Source organism: Euleptes europaea, chromosome 5 (assembly GCF_029931775.1).
Source record: "Euleptes europaea isolate rEulEur1 chromosome 5, rEulEur1.hap1, whole genome shotgun sequence".
NCBI classification, from domain to species: domain Eukaryota; kingdom Metazoa; phylum Chordata; class Lepidosauria; order Squamata; family Sphaerodactylidae; genus Euleptes; species Euleptes europaea.
Genome location: NC_079316.1, coordinates 68,206,805 through 68,221,353, shown reverse-complemented (window position 1 = coordinate 68,221,353; position 14,549 = coordinate 68,206,805). Strand labels below are relative to the sequence as shown.

General features: G+C 41.2%; 1 protein-coding gene across 3 annotated transcripts in view; it reads left to right on the top strand.

The window, feature by feature from the left end:
* ATE1 (arginyltransferase 1) overlaps window positions 1–14,549 on the top strand; it is a 76,577-nt gene that overhangs the window by 39,330 nt on the left and 22,698 nt on the right. For all 3 annotated transcript variants that reach the window (XM_056849426.1, XM_056849427.1, XM_056849425.1), the window contains one exon: window positions 372–471. In XM_056849426.1, coding sequence (XP_056705404.1) covers window positions 372–471 — 100 coding nt within the window. The remainder of the gene's footprint in view (window positions 1–371; window positions 472–14,549) is intronic.

The window sequence follows — 14,549 nt, the reverse complement described above, 5'->3', positions numbered from 1 at the left end:
GCCTGGCTGGATACAATGACTGGACCCAATTTCTATAGCACATCAGTGCATGAATATTAACAAGAAACCTGTTAAAAGGGTGCCTCTAATCACTTGCAATTTGAATTTCAGATTAGCTTCTTGGCAGGACAAAATGCAAAATTGGCTCTCTTACTTAAAGAGTTTGGGGTTTTGTTGAGTTTTATATGGAGCAGTCTCTGCATTTATTACTCTCATTCATGACTTAAATGTAATCATTCTTTTATCATAAGCCAAAATCCAGGTCATTCAATTTTTGTTTTACTTTTTTATAAGAGTTACTTGCATATGTGACCACATCTATCCAATATTATCTTTTCATCCATTCAGAATGATTGCTTTTTTTTTTACAGGGAAATTGCTTTTACTAGGCAACTTCATGAAAAAGCTTCTGACCTAAGCTATTACTACATGGGATTTTATATTCATTCTTGCCCAAAAATGAGATATAAGGTAAGTCTCAAGTTGCTTTATTAGCGAGTCTGAATTCAATCTGTCTTGAGTGTTTTATGTGGTTATGACAGACTTATATATTCCAGTTGATTTCCTCTCTACTTTTACTTGGCCAAAATGGTACTGGATGCTGTTCAGTTTGGTTCCAAGAGTTGAAGCATTTTACAGCTCTATCTACTCAAGACTTCCTGGCCAAGATCCAAAGACCCGAACAGCTAGTTGTACATGCCCAAAGGATGCTTTATTCTTGGCTTTATTTTCTTCGACAGTTCCTTCCTATGTGATACAGCGAAACGTTTTTTGAAGGAGCTTTAAGAGGTAGTTTGTGGTATTGCATAAGTATCTTCCGCTTAAAGGGGGGGGGGGGAATAAAACTTCCTTGGGCCTGCCTTAAAATAACTCCTTCGATCCTGACCATTTTATTGAGGGTTGGTAAATTTACCATATTTATAATTGTGATAAATTGTGTAATTACATTGAATGCTGCAGAGGATCCTGAGGCAGAAAAGTGAGAGGGGGTATGAAAAAGAAAGCAGGGAAGAACAGAACCCACAGTTTTTAGTGAAGGATGAATATGCAGCAGTATTTTCTGCTGAGGACTCTTCTTTTTGCAAATATTCCAAATGCCACTTCAAAATGAACTGAACAAATTGATTTAATTGTTTTCTGCATATGGAAAAGACTCAAACTCTCTAGTGCATCGGCAGATGACTATTACACCCCTGCCTTTAACATAGAATCGGTCGCTTTAGCCCGATTTCACATCTTCTGATCCTGCCTTAAATTTTTATGTCTCTTAATCCTTTTGTGTCTCTTAATCCTTTTGTCTTGGCGAGGAATTCTTTTTTTCCAATTTAGTAACTGATGAGAAGTTTAAAGTGCAGTAGTGGTTCAGAATGTGCTACCAGCTGCTGAGCAAGACAGAATATTGTCCTGACCAAATGCATTTTTAGTGGTAATCTGGCTTTTCCATCTAAAAAGCCATACTCTTCCCACAAATGCTTTGGAAGTCTGCTGATACAGCTTTTGGCATATATTGTTAGTGTTAAATGTAGTTTTCTATATTTGAATTCCTTGGAACTACAAAAAGCCTTCAAGATAGTAAATGTTTGGTAAGGAATTGAAAGACTAAAAAGAAGTGCTTCAACCCTAGCAGTTACTTTTAACCCTAATTCCAAGGGACTTGAACTTGACTGCATACTCATATTCGTTATTCCTTTTTTTGCAACAGTAGATATACGTTTACATTATAGCTGTGACACCCTGTGTCAGTGGTTGAAATGTAACAATTTGTTGGCAATCTAAGAATAAGAATAAATCCCAGAAAGGTATGGACATCAGGGTTCCCAGGTAAGGGAACTGAATTAAGATTTTACTATGAACAGACCACCAACAGCATTGCTTTACAGATGGGGCCAACATAGGGGCATTGTGGGGCAGCTTCTGAACAGCCTAGTGGACCTCTGTGTAGCAGAAGCAATTGGGACCAGTGTGCTCCATCTGGAGGTGACAGTGGTGGGATCAGCCCTCCCTGGACTTTGTACACCTCCTTCTGTCTTTTATCATGTCCTTCTCTGTCCTTCTCCTGTCCTCTGCCAGAGAGTAGAGGATGTTGTGTGCCACTGTTCGTGTGGCTAGTGAAAGGCGCTAGGAGCACCTGCCATCTACTGGGGGGGGGGAGGCAAGTGACTGAGTAGCAGCAGTTGCTGGGCCTAGTAGTGAATGTGCAAAAAAGCAATGTAAACCCACAAGCAAGAGCTGCCATTTGGTTGCCTGTTCTCTCTGTTGGTGTCTCAACTGCGCCTGGAAGGAGAAATCTGAACTGGCCCTGCCAGTGTGATCTCTGATGTGGTACTGGGACTGCTGTGTTTGCTTTGGTAATCTGAACTGAGAGTGTAACTTGAACCTTCCTCATGGAGTAGTGATCAGGTAGGTGAGATTCACATGATCATTCCCACCCATATGGCTCGGGATTAGGGTTGCCAGGTCCCTCTTAGCCACCGGTGGGAGGTTTTGGGGCAGAGCCTGAGGAGGATGGGGTTTGGGGAGGGGAGGGACTTCAATGCCATAGAGTCCAATTGCCAAAGCAGCCATTTTTTCCAGGTGATCTGATCTCTATCAGCTGGAGATCTAGGGTTGCCAGGTCCCTCTTTGCCACCGGCAAGAGGTTTTTGGGACGGAGCCTGAAGAAGGTGGGTTTGGGAGGGGAGGGACTTCAATGCCATAGAGTCCAATTGCCAAAGCGGCCATTTTCTCCTGATGAACTGATCTCTATTGGCTGGAGATCAGTTGTAATAGTGAGAGATTTCCAGCCACTACCTGAAGGTTTACTGATATAAGGTTAGTGAATCCCTAAGGAAATGATCTCAGTACACAGCCACTAATTTTCTTTAACATATGCACTTTTACTAATATGTTACTGCAATATGCACACTGTATATGCTTAACACTATATAACTAAGTTCTAAACTACAAACAGCCTGAAATCAATGTCAATTAGGCTTGTATGCATTTACACAGTTTTTTTCTTTGTAATACAATTATTCCAAGTTATAATACCCCCAGGGGGAATATTTCTTACGACCAGCAGCAAGGTCCATAAAGTCCTTAAGATGTGTTATACTTCGCCACAAATCAGGCAATGCGAATTCAAAGTGTTCTCAATCGCGGTCAGCTGATCCCGCGTAGACCAATCCGATGATTCTATCGCCTTTACTGCTGGTTGAGCCGATTTTAAACGCTAGCTTCTATGGCTATGCGCTTTTGTTGTTATGATATATATGGCACGTAAATGATGACAAGTTCCCGGTTATATCTCCTTGTTTCGCATAAAAGTGCAATATGCTTCCTCAGACTGTGCAATAATATCTCTAAAATATTAACAACATTACAATTACATATCAATGAAATACAATTTTCTCTGAAACCCACCCCTGTGCATTTAATATAATAAATCAAAGTGATATATATCCTACCTGACTGCAGATTTGCTGTTCATGAGAATGACCCATAGTCACCTTTTTTCTTTTTTGTTAGTGCCATTCACCTGACTTTAAATAGTCTTTACCAGGTGTGAATGCTAAAATCTACTGTGGTAAGTATTCTGTATAAACTTATTTAGTTGTAATTATTTTAGATACATTTTTAAATACATTTTAAAATACATTTCTAAACACTCTTATAAATACATTTTTAAATATATTTTTAAATACTTTTTTAGGATTTTATTAATGCTTTTAAGAATTTTAAAAGTTATAAGATTTATAATTAATTTATTGAATTTTAAGAATTTCCAAATGTTAAATGGATATTGAAAACATGATTCCTGTGGATGATTACATAAGAATTAATGCTTGATACTTGTTGCTATTTATAAATAACTGGACAGATCCAAAGCAGAGTTTAATCCTTGGGGATGGATTGATTGAAATAAATGAATGAACCGTGCCTCTTGCTGACATAAAATTCTTTCAGCATTAATATAGGGGCCTTTCTGTATTTGCCAAATGGCAAAAAATTGTAAATCTGTATCTCTATGTCCTTTTTCTATAAAATGGGGGATCATGGGGGCCTCTAATACCTTGTTCCGAATTCTGGACCTGTGCTCCCCTATTCTATATTTTAATGCCCTAAGGGTTTTGCCAATGTAAATTAAATTACAGGCACATTTAATGATGTAAATTATCCCCTTTGAATTACAGTTTGTAAAGGATTTGTATTTCATTGATATGTAATTGTAATGTTGTTAATATTTTAGAGATATTATTGCACAGTCTGAGGAAGCATATTGCACTTTTATGCGAAACAAGGAGATATAACCGGGAACTTGTCATCATTTACGTGCCATATATATCATAACAACAAAAGCGCATAGCCATAGAAGCTAGCGTTTAAAATCGGCTCAACCAGCAGTAAAGGCGATAGAATCATCGGATTGGTCTACGCGGGATCAGCTGACCGCGATTGAGAACACTTTGAATTCGCATTGCCTGATTTGTGGCGAAGTATAACACATCTTAAGGACTTTATGGACCTTGCTGCTGGTCGTAAGAAATATTCCCCCTGGGGGTATTATAACTTGGAATAATTGTATTACAAAGAAAAAAACTGTGTAAATGCATACAAGCCTAATTGACATTGATTTCAGGCTGTTTGTAGTTTAGAACTTAGTTATATAGTGTTAAGCATATACAGTGTGCATATTGCAGTAACATATTAGTAAAAGTGCATATGTTAAAGAAAATTAGTGGCTGTGTACTGAGATCATTTCCTTAGGGATTCACTACCTGAAGGTTGGCAACCCTATGGAGATCAGTTGCAATAGCAGGAGATCTCCAGCTACTACCTGGAGGTTGGAAGGAAAGGTAGACACCACTGCACTAGTATCAAGGAGATTAGGAAATCAGTACAGGAGCGAACAGGTTTTTTTTTTTACGAAGTGCAAAACATTTAATATATGCTACCAACCTAATCTAAAGACCACTATGTACAAAACCGACAAACCAGTCAGCAACAAGTGGAACCTACAAAATCACATAAAAGAGTTCACATTGTCATGAAAGTTCCAAAGAAAATGTTCTAGAAAATCTCCAGTGGAGTATGTAGGTAGTTGTCCAGTTATGACGGTAATATTCTTATATAGAAGAAGCGAAGTTTCCAATGAGGATACGACCATTTCAAATTCTTATATATAAATTCTTCATCAGTCCTTCAATTGGTATTCTTCTTACATTTTCACAAAGTGTAGGTTACATACTGCTTCCCACGAAGGGTAAGAGATACAAAGTGTAGCTCGGGATTAGGGTTGCCAGGTCCCTCTTAGCCACCAGTGGGAACCCTACTCGGGATTCATGCACATGCTGTAACCACAACTGATTGGATCATGGGGAGTAACTCATATGTAGCTCTAGATGTGTGTTAAGATTTCAGCACAGTTAATCATTCATCTCCGTGCTGGGGCTAATATGAGCTCTTTCTTCTATTCTCTTTTCGAAACAGCTATTCAGTGAACTAAACCCCACACTCTGTTCCCATACCTTCTCTTCCGGTATTGTTGTCTTTTTATCCTATAATGTATTATCAGCTAGTCCCTACTGAATATTCTGTTGCTGGAATGTTGTTGTGTGTGAACTGTTCTGGCCACCTTTTTGTTTTGCCCTTCATTAACCTTAAACTTTGTGTAAGTTGTCAAAAGGTACTCATTTTGTTTTTAAGTTGAGCTTCCTTGCCCTGTGGCATTTCCCAGGCTCTCTCGGCATGTATATTTTCATGCAAATTAGTTTCAATTTAAGCCCACAATGTCGCTTACTTTGGCCAGCTGTCTGCCTTCTCAAAAACTTTTCCACTGAGATTGCAAATTTCAGAAAGGTATTCTTGGAAGCGTACAGTGAACTAATTGTGAGAAACGGTTGCACGTCCGCATGTTGTTTTAGTGACTGTTCTGTGACTTGAACAAGGTGTCTTGGTAAAAACTTCACCCAGATTTGCATAAGTGCCACAGGAAATGTATTTATTTCAGTCTCTCCATTTCATTCTCCCCACAGTGGCTAGAATAGTATAAAAAAGTTTCTGAAGTGCCAGCCAAGAAACAAAAGGCCAGTTCATCTGTGATTAATCATTACGCTAAATACCTTTGATGGGCTGTGGTCATAAGCAAAGGTTTTCTGAATTGTGCAGCACTTGAGAACCAGTTTCTGTGGTTAGGTTTTAGGGCAGTCAGCATCTTTTCTGCTGTATTGAAAGCTCATACAGTAGTAGCCTGCAATTCCACATCCGCACAGTCAAGGGTTGGCAGCCAAAATCCCCTGAGCTCTGGCTTTTTCACAGTTCCCTGACTCTGGAATTTAGTTAACTTTTTTTTTTAAAGTAAACTTGGCTTTGCTGCCTTAGCAAAAATGGGAAACCACGGTACAGCAAATGCCCAACAGGATGTTGTTCAGCCACATTCTCTTGTGAGTCTGCCACTAAAAAACATTGAAAGGATTGCAGTATCTTTCCACTCCTGTGCACTACGCAGCTACTTATTTGTACCTTCATGGATTCTTTAGTCCACCATACATTGTTTTGACTTCATATGGCAAGCGGGTCAATTGCCCTGGCCTGCAAAACCCAGGCTAGCCTGATCTCGTCAGATCTCAGAAGCTAAGCAGCCCTGGTTAGTGTTTGGATGGGAGACCACCAAGGAATACCAGGGTTGGTACACAAAGGCAGGCAATGGGAAATCACCTCTGAATGTCTTTTGTCTTGAAAATGGCATGGAGTCGCCATAAGTCGGCTGCAACTTGACGGCAAAAAAAAGTACAAAGTCAATCAGTTGTTTTGATACCAATGATGGGCAAACTGCCATCAGTTTGCTTTGGAACAGGGCCAGCAATGGCAACTATCTTTCAGGAATAGTTTTTTATTTTTTTAAAGTAAGATAGATTTTTTCTGTGTTCAGCTGTAGATCAGCTTTTGAAATATGACATTAACCAAATGCACTTTATATAAAGCTATTTGTGTGTGTATGTACCACAGGTCAGACAGACCTAACGAAACACTTCCCAAAGGATAATTTTAAGGCTCCACAGAGCTGTGGGCAAGACTAAGGAATCTCCAGAGCCTTGGAAAATGAAACTGAGTAATTCCTGATCTTGAGTATGTCTGACCAATCTCCAGGAAGCTTCCTACCTCTGTCTACAGCCTTACAAACACTGTTGTTTTTATTCTTTTCCCCTTAGTCTTTATTTTCTTGACCTTTTTTAGCTTATGGTGAAGAGTCAAAAACATTTCCTTTACAAATCTGTGGTTGTTGGAGGAACGTTTTTTTTACTTGCTCACTCTAAACTTCAAAAAGTCAAGAAAATGAAAACTTGTTAAGATTATTTTTCATTTTTAAAAATATTTGAAACAAAATTTACACCAGTCAGTTTAGCTTTAGGGAATGTCTTGCTGAACGGTCTATTTTGTAGACTTTATGAGAATACAAGTTTAATACATAGTAGTGACGTAGTTTGTGACATTTGGATTACTGAAAACCATCTAACTTTAAAATGAATTTAGACCTAAACAATCTACAGATTTTAGTAATATTTCAAGAAAACAATCCTGTTGGGAAGTGAAGGCAAGGTGTATCTCAAAGATTTGTTTCAATTTTGATAAAATGATCAAAGTTAAACTGGCATTGTGGATTTTTTCAGTCATGTGAAATGTCAAACAAGGCCTGCAGTGGTACAGGATGATATGTGCTGCTTCATAATTTGGATACCGTTCTCTCATTGTCTCTTCAGTCAATCAAGCCATCTTCCATTTACAGCACATAATGCAAAGTACATCTTTTTTTAATTTATCCGGGAAAATGAATAATAGATTACTGAAAACGAGCTCCTTTGAATGAATGAACGAAAGAAAAAGAAAGTAAGGCTTTCCTTCTCGCTCTGAGGAGGAGGGCATCTTAAGAGTCGAGTGATTCCCACCAGATGCTTAGGGAGGCAGGGTTGAACTTCCTCTTCCTGTCTCCTGGGCAGGAATTGCCTGTAGCCGAGTTTCCTTCCTGCCTTGAATAGGGAGAAGTAGCAGCAGGAGTTGCTCTCTGCAGCAGCTACCTTAATCACATTTAAAGAAACAAATTTCCACTACTATTCTATCTTTTTATCCCTCCTACAAACTATTCCATCTTTATTTCTACCCTTCCTTGTCGGATTCTCTCTTTATTCCTCCGGCTTGCCTCTTACCTCCCCCCCGCCGCCCCGAGATAGACGGGAGCAAGATAGTATTCGGAGAAGACAATGGAGCCAACGAGTTCCTCTCCAAAGGGGACCACATGGCCGAACTCCTGACTTCAAGGAACTAGCAACAACACGAAGATCTGACCTCCAGCAACCACAGACATGGTCTCACAGAGGCTCTAAATGCAAAAGGCCAGAAGATGCATGCAAAAAAGGTGTGAAAACACCATTTCCAACTGCAGCGAGCCTGTCCTTCAGCCAGGCATCAGGAGACCCAGAGGATCTAACCAGCTCTCCAGAGGAGCTTCTTCTAGCTCAGCCAACCTCCGTTCAGATGGCAATGGGTAATGTAGACACCCTTCCCTCCCTTGAGATAGCGGGTGACTGGCAGACCTTGAAGGCGGAAATACAGGCCTGGGTCAGATCAGCCCTCAGAGAAGAGCTTCTTCTCCTACAAGCCCTGTCCACTGCCACCTCCTCCAGGGACTCGCAGGGATCCCCATCCAGTTCTCCATGGCAAGTCCAGCTACCTGGGGAAAGTCTGCCTTCATGCCCCTCCCCCACCAGGGAGTCTCTTGCTTACCAAGGCTTCCAGGACAGTTAATGCCCTTGGGCGGGCCCTACCCATTGATGAGATTTCCACCCATCTACACAGGGCTCGGAGGTGGATGAAAAGAAGGAAGGCGAATTTTCCTCGGAGGAGGATGACAAACCAATAACAGATGACCAGCAGACCTAGGCTTTTTGCAGGGGAGGACTACCAAGACCTAATATCTAAAGCAATCTTGGCCATGGATCTGTCTGAGGAGCCTGACAATGGGGATGATCCTAAATTTAAGACCAGACCCAAGGGCCCTAAGGGATTCTTCCAGGGTAGAATTATTAGGCTCCTGCATAGGGGCGTTCCCATGGGCTCGTTTTCATTCACGTCCCCTTCAGTGGCTTCTGTGACTTCAACAGCTTTCTGTTCTACAAAAAGGGGACAAACCCCTGGCCCTATCAACCTCAACCAAACAAAGCCTCCTCTGATGGACCAACCTAGGCAATCTCAAGAAAGAACAAAGTTACCTGCAAGACTTGGTGGTGCAAATCTTCACTGACGCCAGCCTCCAGAGATGTGGAGCCACCTGCCAATGATAGGTGATACAGGGCACCTGGTCCCAGAAGGACAAATCATGGCATGTCAACCTTTTGGAGCTAAGAGCTGTTAGAAAAACCCTGATGTTTTCCTGCTGTCCATCAGAGGCCAACATGTGCTGGTCCGCATGGACAATATATCGGCCAAAGTCTTATCTGAACAAGGAGGGGGGAAAGACAGGTCGTCATCCCTCCACAGAGAGGCTGAGATCATCTTTTACTGGGCCAAACTGCACCTGAAGTCCATCAGAGCCAAACACATCCCAGGGGTTCTCAACACCAGAGCAGACTGGCTGAGAAGGCAAGTCATAGAAGAGGGGGGAGTGGTCTCTCAAGAAGGAAATCTTCCAGATAACACAGAGATTTGGCACTCCAAAGGTGTCCATGTCTGCCCTGACCCACCAAGTACCCCACTTCTACACCAGGTACTTCCACCCAGAGGCGGAGCTGGTGGATGCTCTGTTCTCCCCTTGGATGAAAGGTCTTCTGTACGCCTTCCTTTCGCTCCCTGTCATTCCAAAGGCATTAAGGAAGATCCACCAGGAAAGGAACACAGTGATCTTTATAGCCCCACAGTCTCCCAGGAGACCATGGTACTTTAGCCTGTCATCAAGAACTCTGGCGCATTCCATGGACCTGCTCTCCTAGGGTCCCATTCACCATCCAGACCCAGACTGGCTGTGATTGATCACCTGGAGATTGAAGGGCAGCAGCATCTGAGCCTAGGATACGACAACCATCCTAAACACCATCCTAGAAGCGAGACGGCTTGCCATCAGGAGGATTCCTAACACCTCCTCAAAAGCATTAGTGCTGTGGTGCAGGCGTAAGCACGTAGAGCCTCTACTTTCCAGCATAGGTAATATCCTAAAGTTCCTTCAGGACAGGGCCCAACAAAGCCTGAAGGCCTCAACGCTTCACAGGCCGGTATCGGCTATTGCTACAGTCATACCTTCTCTGGAAGGATACCCATTGTCCAGACACCCTCACATGCTGTCATTTTTAAAAGGAGTATTCCAATCCTGTCCTCCGGTAGCACACACATTTCCCACATGGCGTCTCCACGTGGTCCTATCCATCCTTACAAAAAACCTGTTTTAACCGCTCAGGGAGATTTCTCTAAAATACCTACATATGAAGACCACCTTCCTTACCACAGTTACCTCAGCTCACAGAGTATTGGAACTGGAAGCCCTGTCCAACAAGGGTCTTTGTGTGTTCCATAAATTGTCCTCAGACCAGATCCTACCTTCACTCCGAAGGTAAACACACCATTCCAACAGCAGCAAGAGATCCACTTACCTTCGTTCTGCCTGAAACCATCTCATAACAAGGAAAGAAAATGGCACAAACGGGACCTGCGATGCACACTTAGGATTTACCTTAGAAGGACAGCATCCATCAGGAGAACGGATGCTCTGTTCATCTCCCTCACAGGGCCCAATAAAGGGGAAAGCTGTCCAGGGCAGCTCTTAGTTATGCAATTTGACGGTGCATTTCGGAAGCATACAAAGCAAGTAAAATCCTGGTGGCTAGCAGCATAACAGCACACTACATCTTCTTAATTCGACACCAGGCTTTGGTTGAGGAGATCTGTCGCGCAGCTACCTGGTCTTTGATCTCCACATTTGTGAGTCATTATCGCCTGAACTCCTTCTCTTCCTCTGATGCAGCCTTCGGGCAAAAAGTCCTTGTGGAAAAAAGCAGGTTGTGGAAGTTACCTAGACACCCCCACCCCCTAGATCAGGTCAGCTCTTGAAGATCCCAACTCTTAAGCTGCCATCCTCCTCAAAGCGAGAATGGAACCTTGATTACTTACTGTGAGGATTCCTTCTGCTTTGAGGTAAGGAAGAAGAAGAGTTGGTTTTTATATTCCAACTTCCTCTACCACTTAAGGAAGAATCAAACCTTCCCTCCCCTTCCCCACAACAGACACCCTGTGAGGCAGGTGGGGCTGAGAAAGCTCTAAGAGAACTTTGACCAAAGTCACCCAGCTGTCTTCATGTGTAGGAGTGGAGAAACCAACCTTGTTCACCAGTTTAGGACCGCCGCTCATGTAGAGGAGTGGGGAATAAAACCCGGTTTTCCAGATCAGAGTCCACCATTCCAAACCACCACTCTTAACCACTACACCATGCTGGCTCTTGCCCACCCTGGTCAAAGACAAAAAGAAAAGAGAAAGATACAAGAAAGGAAGAGAGAAAGGAAGAAGGATGAGAGTGATCAGATATGCGAAGAAGAGAAGCCTTCCTCATTCAGCTTTAGGGGCAATTGCTTCTCTCCCCTCTAAACCCCTTCTCTACAGTTAATTCTCTTGTTTTCTATCACATTATGTGTTATATGTTTCTTCATGGCTGTTGGTTCAATCTCTTGTTATGTGAATTCCTTCCTGTCTAGAAATAGCATGGAAAGTGCTTAAACTGAGCTACAGGCAATTCCCAATGATGAGACAGGAAGAGGAAGTTCAACCCTGCCTCCCTAAGCATCCAGTGGGAGTCACCCAACTCTTAAAATGCCCACCTTACCTCAGAACATAAGGAACCCTCATGGTAAGTAATCAAGGTTCTGTTTCCTTCATTTTCATTTGACACTGTTGGCTAATGCTTATGGCTTGACCTGATAGGAATTGGGCTTCTACTGGAGTTCTGAAGGTGGAGTTGTCAATCTCCATATTTCAGAATGACCAGCGATTGTTTTGCCTTGACAGGCTTCAGCAAACTCTGTGGTGAATGACACAAAATAGGTTCCTGAGCAACTCTAAGAACACTGCACTCTAGGAAGAATATAAAAACACAGGAAAACCAATGTTTGGCCTCATTGCAGTAACATGCATAGATGTGCAGAGCCAATTCTAGGCTCTATCCAGAGAGTTAGTGTTCTTCTCAAGCACAAAGCACAGCCAGTCCGAAAATTCATATTTGTCTGCTTCTATTAGAGAGCAGCAGGTTCAAGAAAGCTGTTGCTATATTGAGTACATTGTGAAACCTGGAAACATGTTACAGAAATAAGAAAGTAGCCTGCGAGCGGAGGAGCAAAGCTCTCTCGTGCGTATTCTTGAAAACACAGGTGGCTTTCTCTCTGTTGCAGTATTTGGATTTCTACCTCATTTCCAATTGCTCAGGCTAGGTCACAGTATAGTAGGCTCATTGTGTTGTCTTCGCTACCATGTGCTGTAGGTATATTAACCTGAGAAATTATGTCTTCCCAACACAGCAGCATTTGTGGCTTATTGTGGATTTGAACTAGTCTTTGTATTCTTTACATTGGCTCTCTTTGCCCCTCTCTTACTTCCTGACGACTCAGCACTTTAATGATGTGTGTCTGCGGGACCAACTCTCCTGGTGTGTTCCCCGGAGGACTCTTCGTTCAACTAATACCAATCTTTTGGTGGTCCCCGGCCCAAATTTTATAAATTTTTATTGGTTTTTTAAAACTATAAATTCTTCATAATTTTAACAACAATGTAAAAATAATATCACAATCACAATTACATTAATGGTTGTCTTGATTACCATTAAACATAAAAAATAAATCGACTTCCCCATCACCTCCATCTACCTCTTAATGAAGTGTTATTATCCTTCGTTAACATATTCTGATCCTAGTATTAATCTCATTCTAAAGTTTCATGTTATATAAAATTTTACATTCTGGATCAGAGTAAAAAGTAACCTTCCATTTTTCCCAGATCTTATACATTATCACAATGATTCCTTCAATTCTCCCCTTTTCCCTAGTTTCTCCAACTCCACCAGTTCTAACATTTAAATGATTTAATCCCTTTATTCTGAAACCTTTGTCCCTTTCCATTTGGCTGCATAAGATTGCAGCCAGTATAACATAAATTTAATCATATTAAACAACATCCTCTCCAATATTTTAGGGATATTTCCTGTTTAATCAATCTTATTTCAGTGTAAATCATATCCCAGATCCATATCACAAGTCCACCCCTTATAAAAAAAAAGGAGAAAAAACCAATATCCTTAGTACATTCCAACATTTTCCTTAAAGTAATAATCACATATTCCAGTATACTTTTATATCAATTGATAGTCTATATAAGGAGGACTTGTTTACATAATCCCAAAATGATGTCTAAATCTTAATTCCACTACATCGTTAATAGCCATGCCACCCATCCACACTGTCAAAGCCTTCCAATCCAGCAATCATATTTAAATCAGTCCTTTAACCATGGTCTAATACTTCCTTCTGCAACTGAAATAAGTCAGTCAGGTATGGGAACAGGATTTCTTTATGCTCTCTCATTTCCTCAGACAGGGTGCGTGTCCAAAAATAATTATTTCTGGGCTTCATTTCCATCATGGCGATTAAATGGGTTATTACTCTCCTGTGAGCCCGGTCTCTGCCGGGGAGAGTGGGGTATTAAATTGAAACAATAAATAAATAAATGACGTTAGCTTGCTGTCTTGTCCACCTAAAGCCATTTTTAATGTTTACATATACAAGATGCACAGACAGTCTCTAAAGAGGTGTAGGAATTTTCCCTTGTCCAACAGCCCAACTTTATATAGAATTCTGTATACATGGTATAGTTCTACGTACTTGCAATGACAGGCCGTGTCAAGTTTGTGCAGCATTAATGAAACATAGTAGACTATCTTAGAAGAATCTAGGTTGATAGCATGGAGCCATCTCCTGTGGTGGATAGCATGGAGCCGTCCTTGGCAAAATATGACTGTAGGCCTTCCTCGCATTGACTTTTCAACATGTATATGTAACCTTATATTTTCCCATGTGACTATATGGTTGGGAAAATGTATATATATGCTTATATGCAAAGAACAGACATTCTAGACACGCTGTAAGAGAGTTTATACTTGCTTTGTAAGAAAGGCAGTTTATTAAATACATTTATATAATGTTAATTTATGTTAATAATTAACACATAAACAGTAGGAAAAAACACATTAACCTTCCACCTTTCCAATTCTTTAAAATCTGTACTTGCTTAAAGTTTAAATTTCAGGTCAATTGAAGGATAAGGGAAAGAGGTTAATAGCTCCTAAATTATTAGAGCTAATTTGACTACTGCTGTCAAAGAGAGCTGCCAGAAAGATTAATTCCAGATTCCCATAACAAACTTGAGACAAACTGTTCTTGAATGAGACACTAGGGAGAATTTGATCACGTCTAATTCATGCCGTAGTGTAGTTATATGCTTGCTAATCACAGCAGAACACGACGAAAATGGCCATGAGTTATAATGAG